Here is a 12,484-nt window from a genome sequence, read left to right as displayed (position 1 = left end):
GCACTAATTCACCCCCATACCATCACAGATGCTTGCGTTTGAACTGTGTGCTAAGAACAAGTTGGATGATGCCTCTCCTCTTTAGCCCAGATGAGGCAGAGTCCATGATTTCCAAAAATAATTCCAAAATGTGATTAGCGTAACCAGGCCCAATAAGACGAAAGCATTTCTAAATCATAAATATTATTTTTTCTTTCCTTGGTATGAGTGAAGGAAAAATGTTGGATTACTAACATTTTTATGAAATATAAGTGATTATTAATAATTTTACATGTATTAGAAGTGAATACTAATCTACATTTATTACATAGAAGTGATTAACATTTAATTTTCTTATATTCTGTGTATGCTTTCCATACCTGTCAACACTCCCGTTTTTCCCGGGTTTCTCCCGTATTTCAAGGTCATCTCCCAGCACCCTCCCGTTTTGTTATTTCTCCCGGAAAACGTAATTTGCATGGCCATCAAACTTCATTTTAAAATCATTGATCCATTCAGGTTGCCAGATTGTGTATGAAATACACCCTACACATACACGATCACTTAGTTTCAATTTTCAAACCATTTTGTCATAGGCTAAAACCTGGCAACCCAAAACCCAAATAAGGAAGCGGGTGCCAACTGCGCAGCCTGAGTCTCGTCGTAAGCAAGCGGGCTAGTTGAATGGCCTACTCCAGAACTAGCTGTTGTGAAATTGTTGGGAATTTAATTGATTAACACATCACATAAACTGTTATTGAGTGTTGTTGATACACTGCACTTGTGCCCTCGGAACCAAATCTGACAGCAAGCAGCTTTGAACCTTGAATTTCCCCTGGGGATCAATAAAGTATCTATCTATCTATCTATCTATCTTTGTAGTTTTGGAAGTAGGCTAGGCTGCAGGCAGGCAGCTGGTGGATACATAACTGGCATGCGTAATGGTAAGGTAAAAGCAACGACCGAAATGCAGTGTTGACACGTGTATGAAGCGTATTAAATATGCAAACACAGATCCGGTATAAACACTCCCGTTTTTGGAAAGCTAAATGTTGACAGGTATGATGCTTTCTATACATTCAATACTGTGCATCAACTTTGCTTTGTCTGTCATTTGCTCTCTCCATGTCACGATTTTCTAATAAAGGTCATGCGACCCCCTTTGTCACGAGTTAAGGGTATTCTGCCTGAGGCAGTAATATTAGGAATATCCCGACAGGAATGCTGAAGGATGTCTATGTATTGTATTGACCAATTATCTACTTGCTTGGAGTAGCCACATGACTTGCATACGGCGCATGGATCACATGCTATATCCAAGAAGTGTCCATGTATTGTATTTCTGCATGTATGAGGATTTTTGGAAAAGACCATTGTAGCCTACTCATGTGATTTGTATTACCAATGTAATTAATATGCATAAGATGGTAACCTGACTCTCGCCAGATGAATTTCGTTCCGCTTAGCTTCACTCACATCCATCTGGGACCTCTTCCATTGAGAGTGATTTCAGCACGAGATTGTATGGTAGAGCCAATCAGGACACAGGGCGGGAGTTTCATAGATGTGACTTACGTTCATGGGCTTCGGAAAAACCTTTCTCCGAGTGAAAACATCATCATTCTGCGTCATTCACGTCACTTAATGTGTGAGTCAGAGGTCGGAAACTGGGGCTAGATTTTGCTAACAGAGTTGCCCAGTTAAGGGCTCGTCATCACTTTTGTCGTCACGTTGTAGTTCGTTTGTAGTCTATGTGGCCTTTCATGTCCAACAGTTTTAACGTGAACTTGGGAATTTGCCATTTTTATCACTTGAAAAGCTGCATATCTTTCTTTCACGAGCATCTTACACTAGCCTAGAAATCTAGACGCACCCTAGCGGCGGCAAATTAATTTGCTCAGCCTGTACGTCTAGTATCAAACCATAGGGATTTCTATTGGCTGACGCCGTGGACTTCATCCAATCACAGCGCTCTATTTTGTTAGTGAGTCTTAAGGCGGGCTTAACAGGATAACGACAGTCCTGTGACTGTGAACAACAAGGAAGGGGGCTATGGCTAACGAAGAGCGGTTGTTTGAATCGGCGTTGGCGTCAACTTTGGAGGAGTTGGACTTGTGCTTTTCTTTGAAAGTTGAGCAACACAATGCACTTAAGTAATTCCTTTCAAAGAAGGATGTATTTGCCGTTTTGCCGACCGGATACGGATATGGTCGTAGCGCTGGCCTATTGCATGGCTAGGCAGTTTGAAAGACAATTCTCTGCCCGCCCCTTGGATTAAGCGAGGTAAATGGTTCGATTCCAGACTATACATTTCAATGATATAGGATGGCCCGCCAGGCTAATATACACTATATTTTAAGCAAATACAGTTGTTTGTTTAGGATTAGTGAGTGTATGTTTTAACCTTTGTTGTGGCATCCGTGTTTGTCACACATTCGATGGCAAAGCACTTGAAGGGTGCATTCAGAGCTCCTCGGAATGACAAGGACCGCCCCCATGGCTACTTTGTTTTTCCGAAGGTTAAACATACACTCACTAATCCTAAATAAAAACTGTATTTGCTTAAAATATAGTGTAAGATGCTCGTGAAAGAAAGATATGCAGCTTTCAAGTGATAAAAAGGGCAAATTCCCAAGTTCACATTAAAACTGTTGGACATGAAAGGCCACATGGACTACAAACGAACTACAACGTGACGACAAAAGTGATGACGAGCCCCTAACTGGGCAACTCTGTTGACGCGGAATGATGTTTTCACTCGGAGAAAGGTTTTTCCGAAGCCCATGAACGCTAAACGGAAACACTTGCTGTCGGAAAAACAAAGTAGCCATGGGGGTGGTCCTTGTCATTCCGAGGTGCTCTGAATGCACCCATAGCGTAGAAGCGACTGTGAGACTGTTATCAGCGTCACGGGTTGGCTTCGATGTGAGTGGTTGAAGTAGCACGTCAATAGATGACGGACAAGTGGCTTATTCAATCATATGCAAGCATTTTTTGATTAGGCCCAGCCTTCTGAAGCAACACTCCAATGGATTGGTCCCAGATGGATGAGTGGAGCTAGGCGGAACGGAATTCATCTGGCGAGAGTCAGGTTATAAGATGGGGCCCTGTCCTAGAGAACTTTGAGTAGTGTTACTGGAACATGCTGTTGCTAGTGACATTGCTTCTGGAATCGTGAATAAACCTGCAGTGGTTCCTCACACCTGAGTGTTGCCTGGATATTTTTGACCACATGAGTTTTAACCAGCATTTGTGGATGAGCATCAATCTGTGTTCATACACAATGCTGAATGTTTTCCTAAGCCCATAGAATGATTTTCTTTACAGAAACAGGTCTGTTTTTAATGCAGAGCCATTTGAGGCCCCAGAGATCACAGCCATCCAATATTGTTTTTCAGCCCTTGTTTATAAAGATTTTTCTGGATTCTCTGAATATGTTAATTTTATGTAAAGTGCAACAGGCCTAAATTATTTGCAATACAAGTATTATTCTTATTTTGTTGCAGACCAGCAGCCAGACCAAAGGATACTCTGAATAACTGAAGCAGGTGTGGGCTTGGTTAGTACTTGGATGGGAGACCTCCTTGGAAAACTAAGCTGGAAGTGGTTGGGTGAATAGCAGGTGGCACTCTTCCCTCTGGCCAAAAAATCGATCCCAAGGCACCAGTGCAGTGACAGGGACACTGTGCTGCAGAAGATGCCGTCCTTTGGATGAGACGTTAATGAGATGAGACTCACTGTGGTCATTAAAGATCCCATGGCCCTTATCACAAAGAGTAGGGGCTTTCCCGGTGTCCTGGTTAAATTCCCAACCTGGCTCATTTAATCTGGCCCCCTAATCATCCCACTGTGTTATTGGTTCTTTCATTCATTCCCTCACTCTCCACCTCAAGCTGGTGTGTGGTGAGTGTTCTGGTGCATATTGGCTGGGAGCCTTGAAAAGCACTATACAGAAAGAAATGTGTCTATATTTGTAATGTTGTTCTGTGAAGTGTTACACAACAACTTTGACTATTGATGTCAACATGTTATGAAAATGTCAATTATTGTTACTGTGTTGTAATATTCTCTCTCTCTCTCTCTCACTCACACTCTCTCTCTCTCTCTCTCTCTCTCTCTCTCTCACTCACTCTCACACACACACACACAGAGAGAGAGAGAGAAACATAGCAGCAGTATACAGTATTTTAACTGGTCGTTGAAGATTTTATCCATATAATGTTCAATCAAAATATTTTATTCCAGCATCCATTTCAACACACATTATTAAAGTAGTGATATTAGCCACATAGGGTACAGTCTGTCATTAACTACTCTTAAACGTTACTGCTCTTGCACACAACTTTCTGTATAATGTTCAAAGGTAAAACAATAAATATATAAAACCAGTTCATCTCTTGCAGCAGTCCCACATGGTATTTTTGGAGGTGGATTTAGTAGGCTATTTGAACATGTACATGTTATTGCAACTGGTTGAGGGAACATTTGTGTGTTTTTAACTTGAGTCAAATTGATTTCAAGTTAATCCCTGCGTGTCTCTCAAAGACGTAAGCGGTGAGACTGCTGTCCAGTTTGCCTAACTGGCCTTCAGGACAGCGACGTGCCCACCTGGATGCTTGGACTTCATGCTTCCAAAGTGCCTGGGAAAAACAGGGGAGAGTTCAAATATTAAAAATGTAAACCTTTTGTGCCCATTCATTTTCCTTTTTGGTCAATTTATACATGTTCTGTCTGGATATAGCTCTATAGAACTCTGACTGTCTATTTCTCTCCTTACCCCTCAGTTCCCTTCAGCCCCACAGTCATGTTACCTCCAGCAGTTGTTTTCATGCTCATAGGCCTCCATAGTCTTGTGATTCGAGACTCCATCAGATCCTCCCACAGCAAGCAGCAGATCATTGAACACCAGCAATGACACCTAACACACACACACACACACACACACAAATGCAAACACACACACACACACAAATGCACACACTCACTCACATGTGTACACGTACACACACACACAGTCATACAGATGGCAATAGTTCAGTCATAAGTTCATTCCATAAATCAGTGGGTTCATTCATTTTAACAAACACATCTGTGTGCTTACTAACTTGGTATCTCTTGTTATTCATAGGTTTGACAGGGGTCCAGCGGAAGGACTCCGAGTCATACTTCTCTGCTGTTTTAAGTGGCAGACCCAGGTCATCCCGGCCGCCTGCCACGTAGATCCGACCCAGAAACACGGTGCTGCCGGCGCCCTCGCGCGGGGTCCGGAGTGGTGGGCACAGAGCCCAGCATCCCTCTGCTGGGTCGAAGCGCTCCACTGGCACACGTACAAATAAGTATAAGTATATATACTCTTTTGATCCCGTGAGGGAAATTTGGTCTCTGCATTTATCCCAATCCGTGAATTAGTGAAACACACTCAGCACACAGTGAACACAGTGAGGTGAAGCATACACTAATCCCGGCGCAGTGAGCTGCCTGCAACAACAGCGCTCGGGGAGCAGTGATGGGGTTAGGTGCCTTGCTCAAGGGCACTTCAGCTCCGGTTTCAAGTCCGAAGCGCTAACCAGTAGGCCACGGCTGCCCCCAACATGAACATATGCATATGAATGTCTATGCTTTCATGTGTGCATACCCATGCACCAACACACATACAAAATATATAAGCACAACTAAGTTCCATTTCAGTTCTATACTGAATGATTAAGTTTCAAATTGTAGTATTTGTGCATGAATAACGGAGACACAGACCCAAGGTAAGTGCTGTTTTCTGTATCCCGTTCCTCGAGCTCTGAGATACACACTGCGTGAAAGAGGATGTTATGTACTGTATGTGCACCTGAATCAAGGATGGTGTTCCCATCAGTTCCTCCTATGACATAGAGCTGTCCATTCATCACCACAGCAGTAGCCCCAGCCCTCTTGTGCTGCAAAGGTGCCAGCTTAGACCAGGCATTACGGGAGGAATCATACCTGTACATGTAACAGGCACACAGTAACAGACACAAAAACATATAGTTGACCTTAATGTCAAAGCCAGTGGTGGAGGAAGTACTGAATATCAGTACTTAAGTAAAAGTACAAATACACAGAGAAATATTTACTTTAGTAAAAGTAAAAGTACCACAATGACAACCCTACTTAAGTAAAAGTAAAAAGTGCCTTCCCCTGGGGATCAATAAAGTATCTATCTATCTATCTACCTGCTTTTAAATGTACTTTAAGTATTAAAAGTAAAAGTATTTGCATAATGATTTATTCTCTTAATATCTATATTCTAAAAGAAAAAATAGTATAGGCTGTGGCATTTTAATTAAGCTAGTTTTAGGTTAGGCTATATTCGACTAGATAGTTTTAAGCTAATGCAATTGTGCTTACCATCTGTGGCCCAGTTTACATTCTGACCTACAATTCTAGAGACTGTAATTCTGGTTATCTACTAGGGTGATCTGCTGAGTACAGGGTCGGACTGGGAACAAAATTTGGTCCCCGTCCCCCCCCCCACACACACACACGCACAAGCCCACCGATACCAAAATCCCCCCCTGATTCCCCCCCATAAATAACAAACACACAGTATCATGCTGTAGCAACACTTCATAAACTGAACCCAAACATTTAGATTTGGACCTGTAGGTTATTATAATCACAATAACACGGGGGTCCAGGATTTTTTTTTTAAATTCTGGTTGCTAATCACACCATTTTAAAGTGATTTGAGAGGGACAGGATTCAGGGATAGGCTACTAAAGACTCATCTTCTGTCTGTCTCACGTCATGTTACGCCATGCATTAAACCACATGTCACTGCTTGACTAAATGAAAAATATAGGCTACTGAACATGCATGGAGATCGCCATAGTTGACAGAAATCATGATTGTAGAAACACAACCGCAGCCTTTAGGCCTATTTGGTGCAAATCTTCTCCTTTACTTTGGTTATAGTCAGCGATTCACATTAACTGTAGGCTATCACCACAAGTGTATACTAAACGTTTTTGCCCAAGTTTGTGTGCCGTCATCACATTTTGCAAAATTAGGCTACCTTCGTTACCAACCTACTGTACCAGTTGATAATTTTTTTACGTGCATCGACTCGCGATTGATTGTGCATCTAATGGAACACAACGGTGGAGAGACTTCCACTTTTCAAGTTTCACTTTCACTGTCGTTGTGAGCTAAAAGGCTACTACTGTATATGGGAAATACTTTGAAGTTCCTTTTGAGTCCAAACATGAATAGGTTTTCTTTAACCTGTGCTACACTTTTCCACCAAGTTGTGTGAAAATTGTAGGCTACCCGGAGTTTTTTTTATGTTGACAGACAAACCGCACTACAGTAGCCTACATGGTGCAGTAAATGGAAGCTCTTTGTAGCGCGTGCAACTAACGTCAATAAAAACAATATATTTATGGAATAAAACTAGACACCTCTGATTGCTGTTTAAGGTTAAACTGCGATGATGTGAACACCAGCCAGCCGAGGGCACTTATAGCCTAGGCCAGGGGTTCCAAAACTTTTCTACGACAAGGCCCCCCAAATACCACTAGGTTCTTTTATTAATTAAACCCATCGACAATACTACGGCAAATGTATAAATACATTAAGCTAATCTAATAATTTTTTTAGCCGCAACCACATCGCGATGGAGCATACAGTGTGTAAATTTTTTATTTGGGGCTTTCTGCTATATGAGAGCCATCACTCTACTATTATTCCCAGTCATTATCATGGGAAATATGTTCAGATATGCGTCACATTATTATAATGGCATTGTATAACAACCCTCATAGTACAGTATATTTTAAATGTTTCAAATGTATTTATTTCTTGCTTTTATTTCCCCCTCCAACTTGCTGAGGCCCCCCTGGCACCCTCGCGCCCCCCAGCGATCGTAACACACACTGAACCGGTCATGAAGAGGTAAAAATGATTGACCTGTCACCCCCCAATCCAAATGAATGCAACTGCATTTATAGGCTAAGCCTAGGTCTACATGACGGGCCGCAAATAGGCTAAATAGCTTAAAAAATAAAATAAAAAATCCCGGAGGTCACCGGCCCACATGTGGACCGGCCCACCGGGCCCGGTTGTACAGATTACCAGTCCGAGCCTGGCTGAGTATATCATTCAGCAAAACACGAGAGCCTGAAGTTTAACGGGGTAGACCAGGGAAACGTCGGGTGGATCGTCATGCCAATTCTGCTGATTGAACAGAAAAGTTGCTGAGAAAGGTGTCTTTATGATTAGGTTCAGTTTCACTTGCGCAAACGCACAGACATTGAATAAGAGCTCACATTTCCCCCCCCTCCGATCATAAAATGTATCGCAAAAAGGAACGATGGTGTTGTAGAAATGTAGCGGAGTAAAAGTACAGATAATTGCTGTAAAATAAAACGAAGTAGGCTAAAAGTCAAAAGTATGCACTATAAATTCTACTTAAAGTACAAATACGTGGAATATTTACTTAAGTACAGTAACAAAGTATTTGTAGCCTACTTCGTTACATTCCATCACTGGTCAAAGCTTAGCTCAGCAAAATGTAGGAAGATATATTATTAACATCCTTTAAACGGTGATTTCACAAAATATACATGTTTTACCCCTCTGTATCAGTGTTTTTGCTTTACATTTTTGAGGTGATGAGGAAGGCTGAGGGAAAATTGGAGTGTGTGAGTGTCTGTGTGTGTGTATTGCCTACCTCTCTACTGAATTGAGGTACATGTGTCCGTCAAAGCCTCCAATGCAGACAAGGCATCCGTCCATCTCACAAACACACACTCTACTTCTTGGAGAGGAGATTGAAGGCAGCTCACCATTCCACACAGTTTGACCAGGGTCATACCTACACACACACACACACACACACAATTACACCAGGAGCTATGTAATGGCTGCTAACAATGTTTTTATACGAGGGCAATACTTGTGTGTGATTGTGTGAAGGATGTTCAGTGAGTATTAATAGAAAGTAATCTGTTGAGTTAAATAGGAAGTACTGCTTGAACACCCCCAAATCGTCCACCTGTCACATGGAATTCAGCGTGTCTCTGGCTGTAACTATGACACATGCTTTAGGCTTTTCTTTTAGACACATTCAGGGTCACCCAGCCTAGCAACCCTCTCTGTACTTTTATTTTTTATTTATTTGTTTATTTTGTAGCGGCAGTGCATATTTATTCGACATCAGTATAAAATAGGCTACACAATGTAAATACGGCAGAATTAGCACGTAGCTAGTTTTCATCTGTTGTCCCTAGGCAGACAACATAGAGAACAAAAACAAAGTGACATACATACAACACCCTCATACTCAATTGAGGGACAAGACAAAGATTAAAAGCAAAAGTCAAGACAAGATATAAAATGCAGGATAGTGAAGTGTGTGAGGCAGTTAAAAGTGAGTGCAGCTTTGATTTTCCATGAGCCACAAATAAGTCTTAAAGTTCACATGTCGGACATTCCCTTATTGTGGGGGGCATGCTATTCCAAAATGTATTTCCCTTTACTGACAATACAGTTTGTCCAAAAGTAGTGTGTCTAAAATATATTACACCTCGTAGGCCTACTAATACTACTTTGTTGCAGGTAATGTTCTAAATGCACAGCTTCCTTTATCCTCAAATATGTGTGTGTGTGTGTGTGTGTGTGTGTGTGTGTGTGTCCTCACCTCTCCATGCTGCTAATACAAGTAATCTCGTCGGCACCACCGACCATGTAGATAAACCTGCCGACAGCACACACTCCTGCGTCTCTACGATGACGCATTATGGGCGTGGTCGTTTTCCATTCGTTATACTCAGTGCAAAATTGTTCAACGGGACACAAGGGGTCATCTTTGCTCCATCCACCCACTGGACACAGACACAGACACACACAGACACACACACACACACACGAACAAAGTCATCATGAACACCAGTGCTTTGCAGGATTCAGATTTGATGATGATAGAGTATTAATGATGTACAGTTCATTTTCCTAAGGCCTGACAATTCGGAGACAATGACTCACCCACATACACCACATCTGATTGTGAGGGTTTGGCTTTCCTGTTGTTCTGACTGGCAGGTATAGCTGAACCTTGAGGCTCTAATGACCTATTAAGAGTTGTGGAGTCCAAAGTTTCTCTACCCATGTTTACCCACATTGAAAAAAATACAAAGTTGAACGCACAACCATAATTTGTTATTTTCATACCTCATGGTAGGTGGTGGAGTGTTAACAACTTGACCCATCATGACATTTGACCAAGTAAAATGGACTAAATTGTCCAATTTTGTCTAATGTATCTGTTTTAGAATGGAATTATCAATAAGTACATCACTGATGTTTCATAGTATAGCACGAAGTACCACAATTATGCACTTGCATTTTACAATCTGATTATATCAGTAAAATCAATAAATCAGTGTAATACATTAATACTGTACCTATATGAAAAGAGAGTCTTGTGTTAAAATGTTATAGTTAGATAATAATCCCTGAAGTCTCTAAAAGATGCATTACTTACCCATGTTGTGTGTAGACCCCCATATCTCACAGTGTCCTGTGAAGACTGCTGTCCTTTGTCCTCCTGTCTTCTCCTCGTTCCATGTCTCCTCTCTCATCACATGTCACTGAGGAATTTAAATGCCTGTGAACAGCAGTTAAAACAACATGCCCAGTTGACAGTGAGTCCGTTCCACACACACACACACACACACAGAGAGAGAGAGAGAGAGAGAGAGAGAGAGAGAGAGAAGGCAGAAAGAAAAGAACTTGGTGAGACGTGATTGATATTTTGGGATATCAGGAAGAGCTACAGAATGGGAAGGAGATAAAGAGTTACCATAGTGTCCTGCACCAAGAACTATCTATCAAGGAGATGTTGGGGGGGTCGTAAAGGTCATTTGTGTGTGCCTGCGGGTGATGAGATATTCCTGTCCTGACGAGCTGATGATGAAGTCCCTGGTCGCTCGTCAGTCATCATCCTTCACATAATATCATCACCCATGTACTTGACACAACCACTTATGTGCACACACACAGTACCCAACCCCCCGGTCATTAAGGTCATCAAATAGAAACATAATCACAAAGGATCATGAAGGGAAAACCCTTATGTGCTCAACACATAGTGATTCTATTTTTTAATTTTGTTAGTCTGAGTTGCAAAGCCTCAATATTCTTCTCAACTTGCATGAGTCAACACAACGCTATCTGGCAGGACTCGACTCACTTGAAGGACACCGGAGGAATGCTGCAGTGAAATCTAACCAGTCTTGTGGGTGTTAACATATGATGACATAATGATGACTTTACCCCTTTCCCATGAAACATCTGAGAGACAGAAGTACAGAGAAAAAATAAGAGCTGTGTTTTTTATATCATAACCTCTACAATTATAAATATGTCCTCGCCACATGCAACATAGCATTGGACATCGGACACCCTCTGCCTGTATGTCTCTTTTGGATGAACTTCACATCATGAAATCTTAGCAATCCAGTGCACGGCAGGTGGTTGTCCACTCCCTGTATAAGTGTGAGCCAGGGCTCCATCACATTCTCACACCAGGCACCTTACCACAAACTTCACACACACAGACACACACACACATTGACTCATCCACCCACTCACACACACTTCTGGGAATACATTCGGCACAGCTTTAATCCAAATTACCACAGAGCCCAACTGGGTCATTCATTTAACATTTTAATAAATAGAATTAGGTAAGGAACTACTCAGATACCATCTTTGTGTGATGAGTTGTACTTTCAGTTGTATGAAGTATTAATGATCACACTATTTCACAGAACTTCATGACATCCTTTTCACTAAAAAAAGGATATATCAACTGTAAACATAATATCATCTGTGAGACTTAAACGGCTCAAATGTCTTAAAAATGTAAAAATTATAGTCCACACCTGCTGCCAGCTCACATGGACTGACATTCCAAACATTGCTACACTACAGCTGGTATATGAAGAATGTATTTCACCAGGGTGATGGGTTGTAAATGTTGCGGAAAATGCAGTAAAAGTACAGTATGCACAATTAGGTTTAATTATTGTCCCTGCGTTTTTGCTGTAATTTACACAATTCGTATTGCTTGTATTGACAGGGAGGTAATTAGTTCAAAAATGTCCAAGCAGTGATTGTATATATTATGTTCTAATGGCATGGCTAATGGCTTAGTTCCCTTGATAAATGTGGTGTTGTGTATTGCAATGGCGTAGTGGTTTAGCAATGTGAAACCCAGGATTTTAAATGGCCACATGGTAATTTCAGTCAAAAATTTTTCATAAAGGTCATTGGTCAATATTTCTCAGGTAAGTATTTTGATGCTTACTTTTACTGCAAGTGTCATACTCAGATGGGTTGGTTGATTGGATGACTGTGATTGTTTATTATTTTTATCTGATTTTTATTCCTTAATTTGTGGGAAAAATTGGTCATGTGGTCGTGGAAATGCCATTCAATTCAAAAGAACTCCATTGGGTTGTTGTAGTTGACT

General features: G+C 41.4%; 1 protein-coding gene across 2 annotated transcripts; it reads right to left on the bottom strand.

Moving 5' to 3' along the window:
- Nucleotides 1–4,200: 4,200 nt before the first annotated feature.
- si:ch73-29c22.1 (kelch-like protein diablo) lies at nt 4,201–10,553 on the bottom strand. 2 transcript variants are annotated; one of them, XM_048259165.1, is made up of 8 exons: nt 10,493–10,553; nt 9,994–10,079; nt 9,650–9,833; nt 8,681–8,824; nt 5,819–5,952; nt 5,085–5,296; nt 4,791–4,897; nt 4,201–4,619 (listed from the first exon to the last, which is right to left on the bottom strand). In XM_048259165.1, the coding sequence occupies exons 1-8, from the start codon at nt 10,513–10,515 to the stop codon at nt 4,556–4,558; spliced, it is 954 nt and encodes a 317-aa protein (XP_048115122.1). In that variant the 5' UTR covers nt 10,516–10,553; the 3' UTR covers nt 4,201–4,555. The 2 variants fall into 2 exon arrangements, with proteins under 2 accessions (XP_048115122.1, XP_048115121.1); XM_048259164.1 differs by having other exon boundaries at nt 9,994–10,109; nt 10,493–10,550.
- Between the last annotated feature and the right edge of the window lie 1,931 nt (nt 10,554–12,484).

Source organism: Alosa alosa, chromosome 12, assembly GCF_017589495.1.
Source record: "Alosa alosa isolate M-15738 ecotype Scorff River chromosome 12, AALO_Geno_1.1, whole genome shotgun sequence".
Taxonomy (NCBI): domain Eukaryota; kingdom Metazoa; phylum Chordata; class Actinopteri; order Clupeiformes; family Clupeidae; genus Alosa; species Alosa alosa.
The sequence above is the reverse complement of the archived record's forward strand: the minus strand, read 5'-3'. Positions and strand labels throughout refer to the sequence as shown.

What these genes read in the sequence shown, in the direction of transcription:
- si:ch73-29c22.1 (XM_048259164.1), bottom strand. Translation starts at nt 10,515, where the DNA reads ATGGGGGTCTACACACAACATGG. An exon ending in ATCAGATGTGGTGTATGTGG is followed by an intron (nt 9,834 to 9,993) that starts GTGAGTCATTGT and finishes GTCTGTGTCCAG; the next exon opens with TGGGTGGATGGAGCAAAGAT. An exon ending in CATGAAAACAACTGCTGGAG is followed by an intron (nt 4,620 to 4,790) that starts GTAACATGACTG and finishes TGTTTTTCCCAG; the next exon opens with GCACTTTGGAAGCATGAAGT.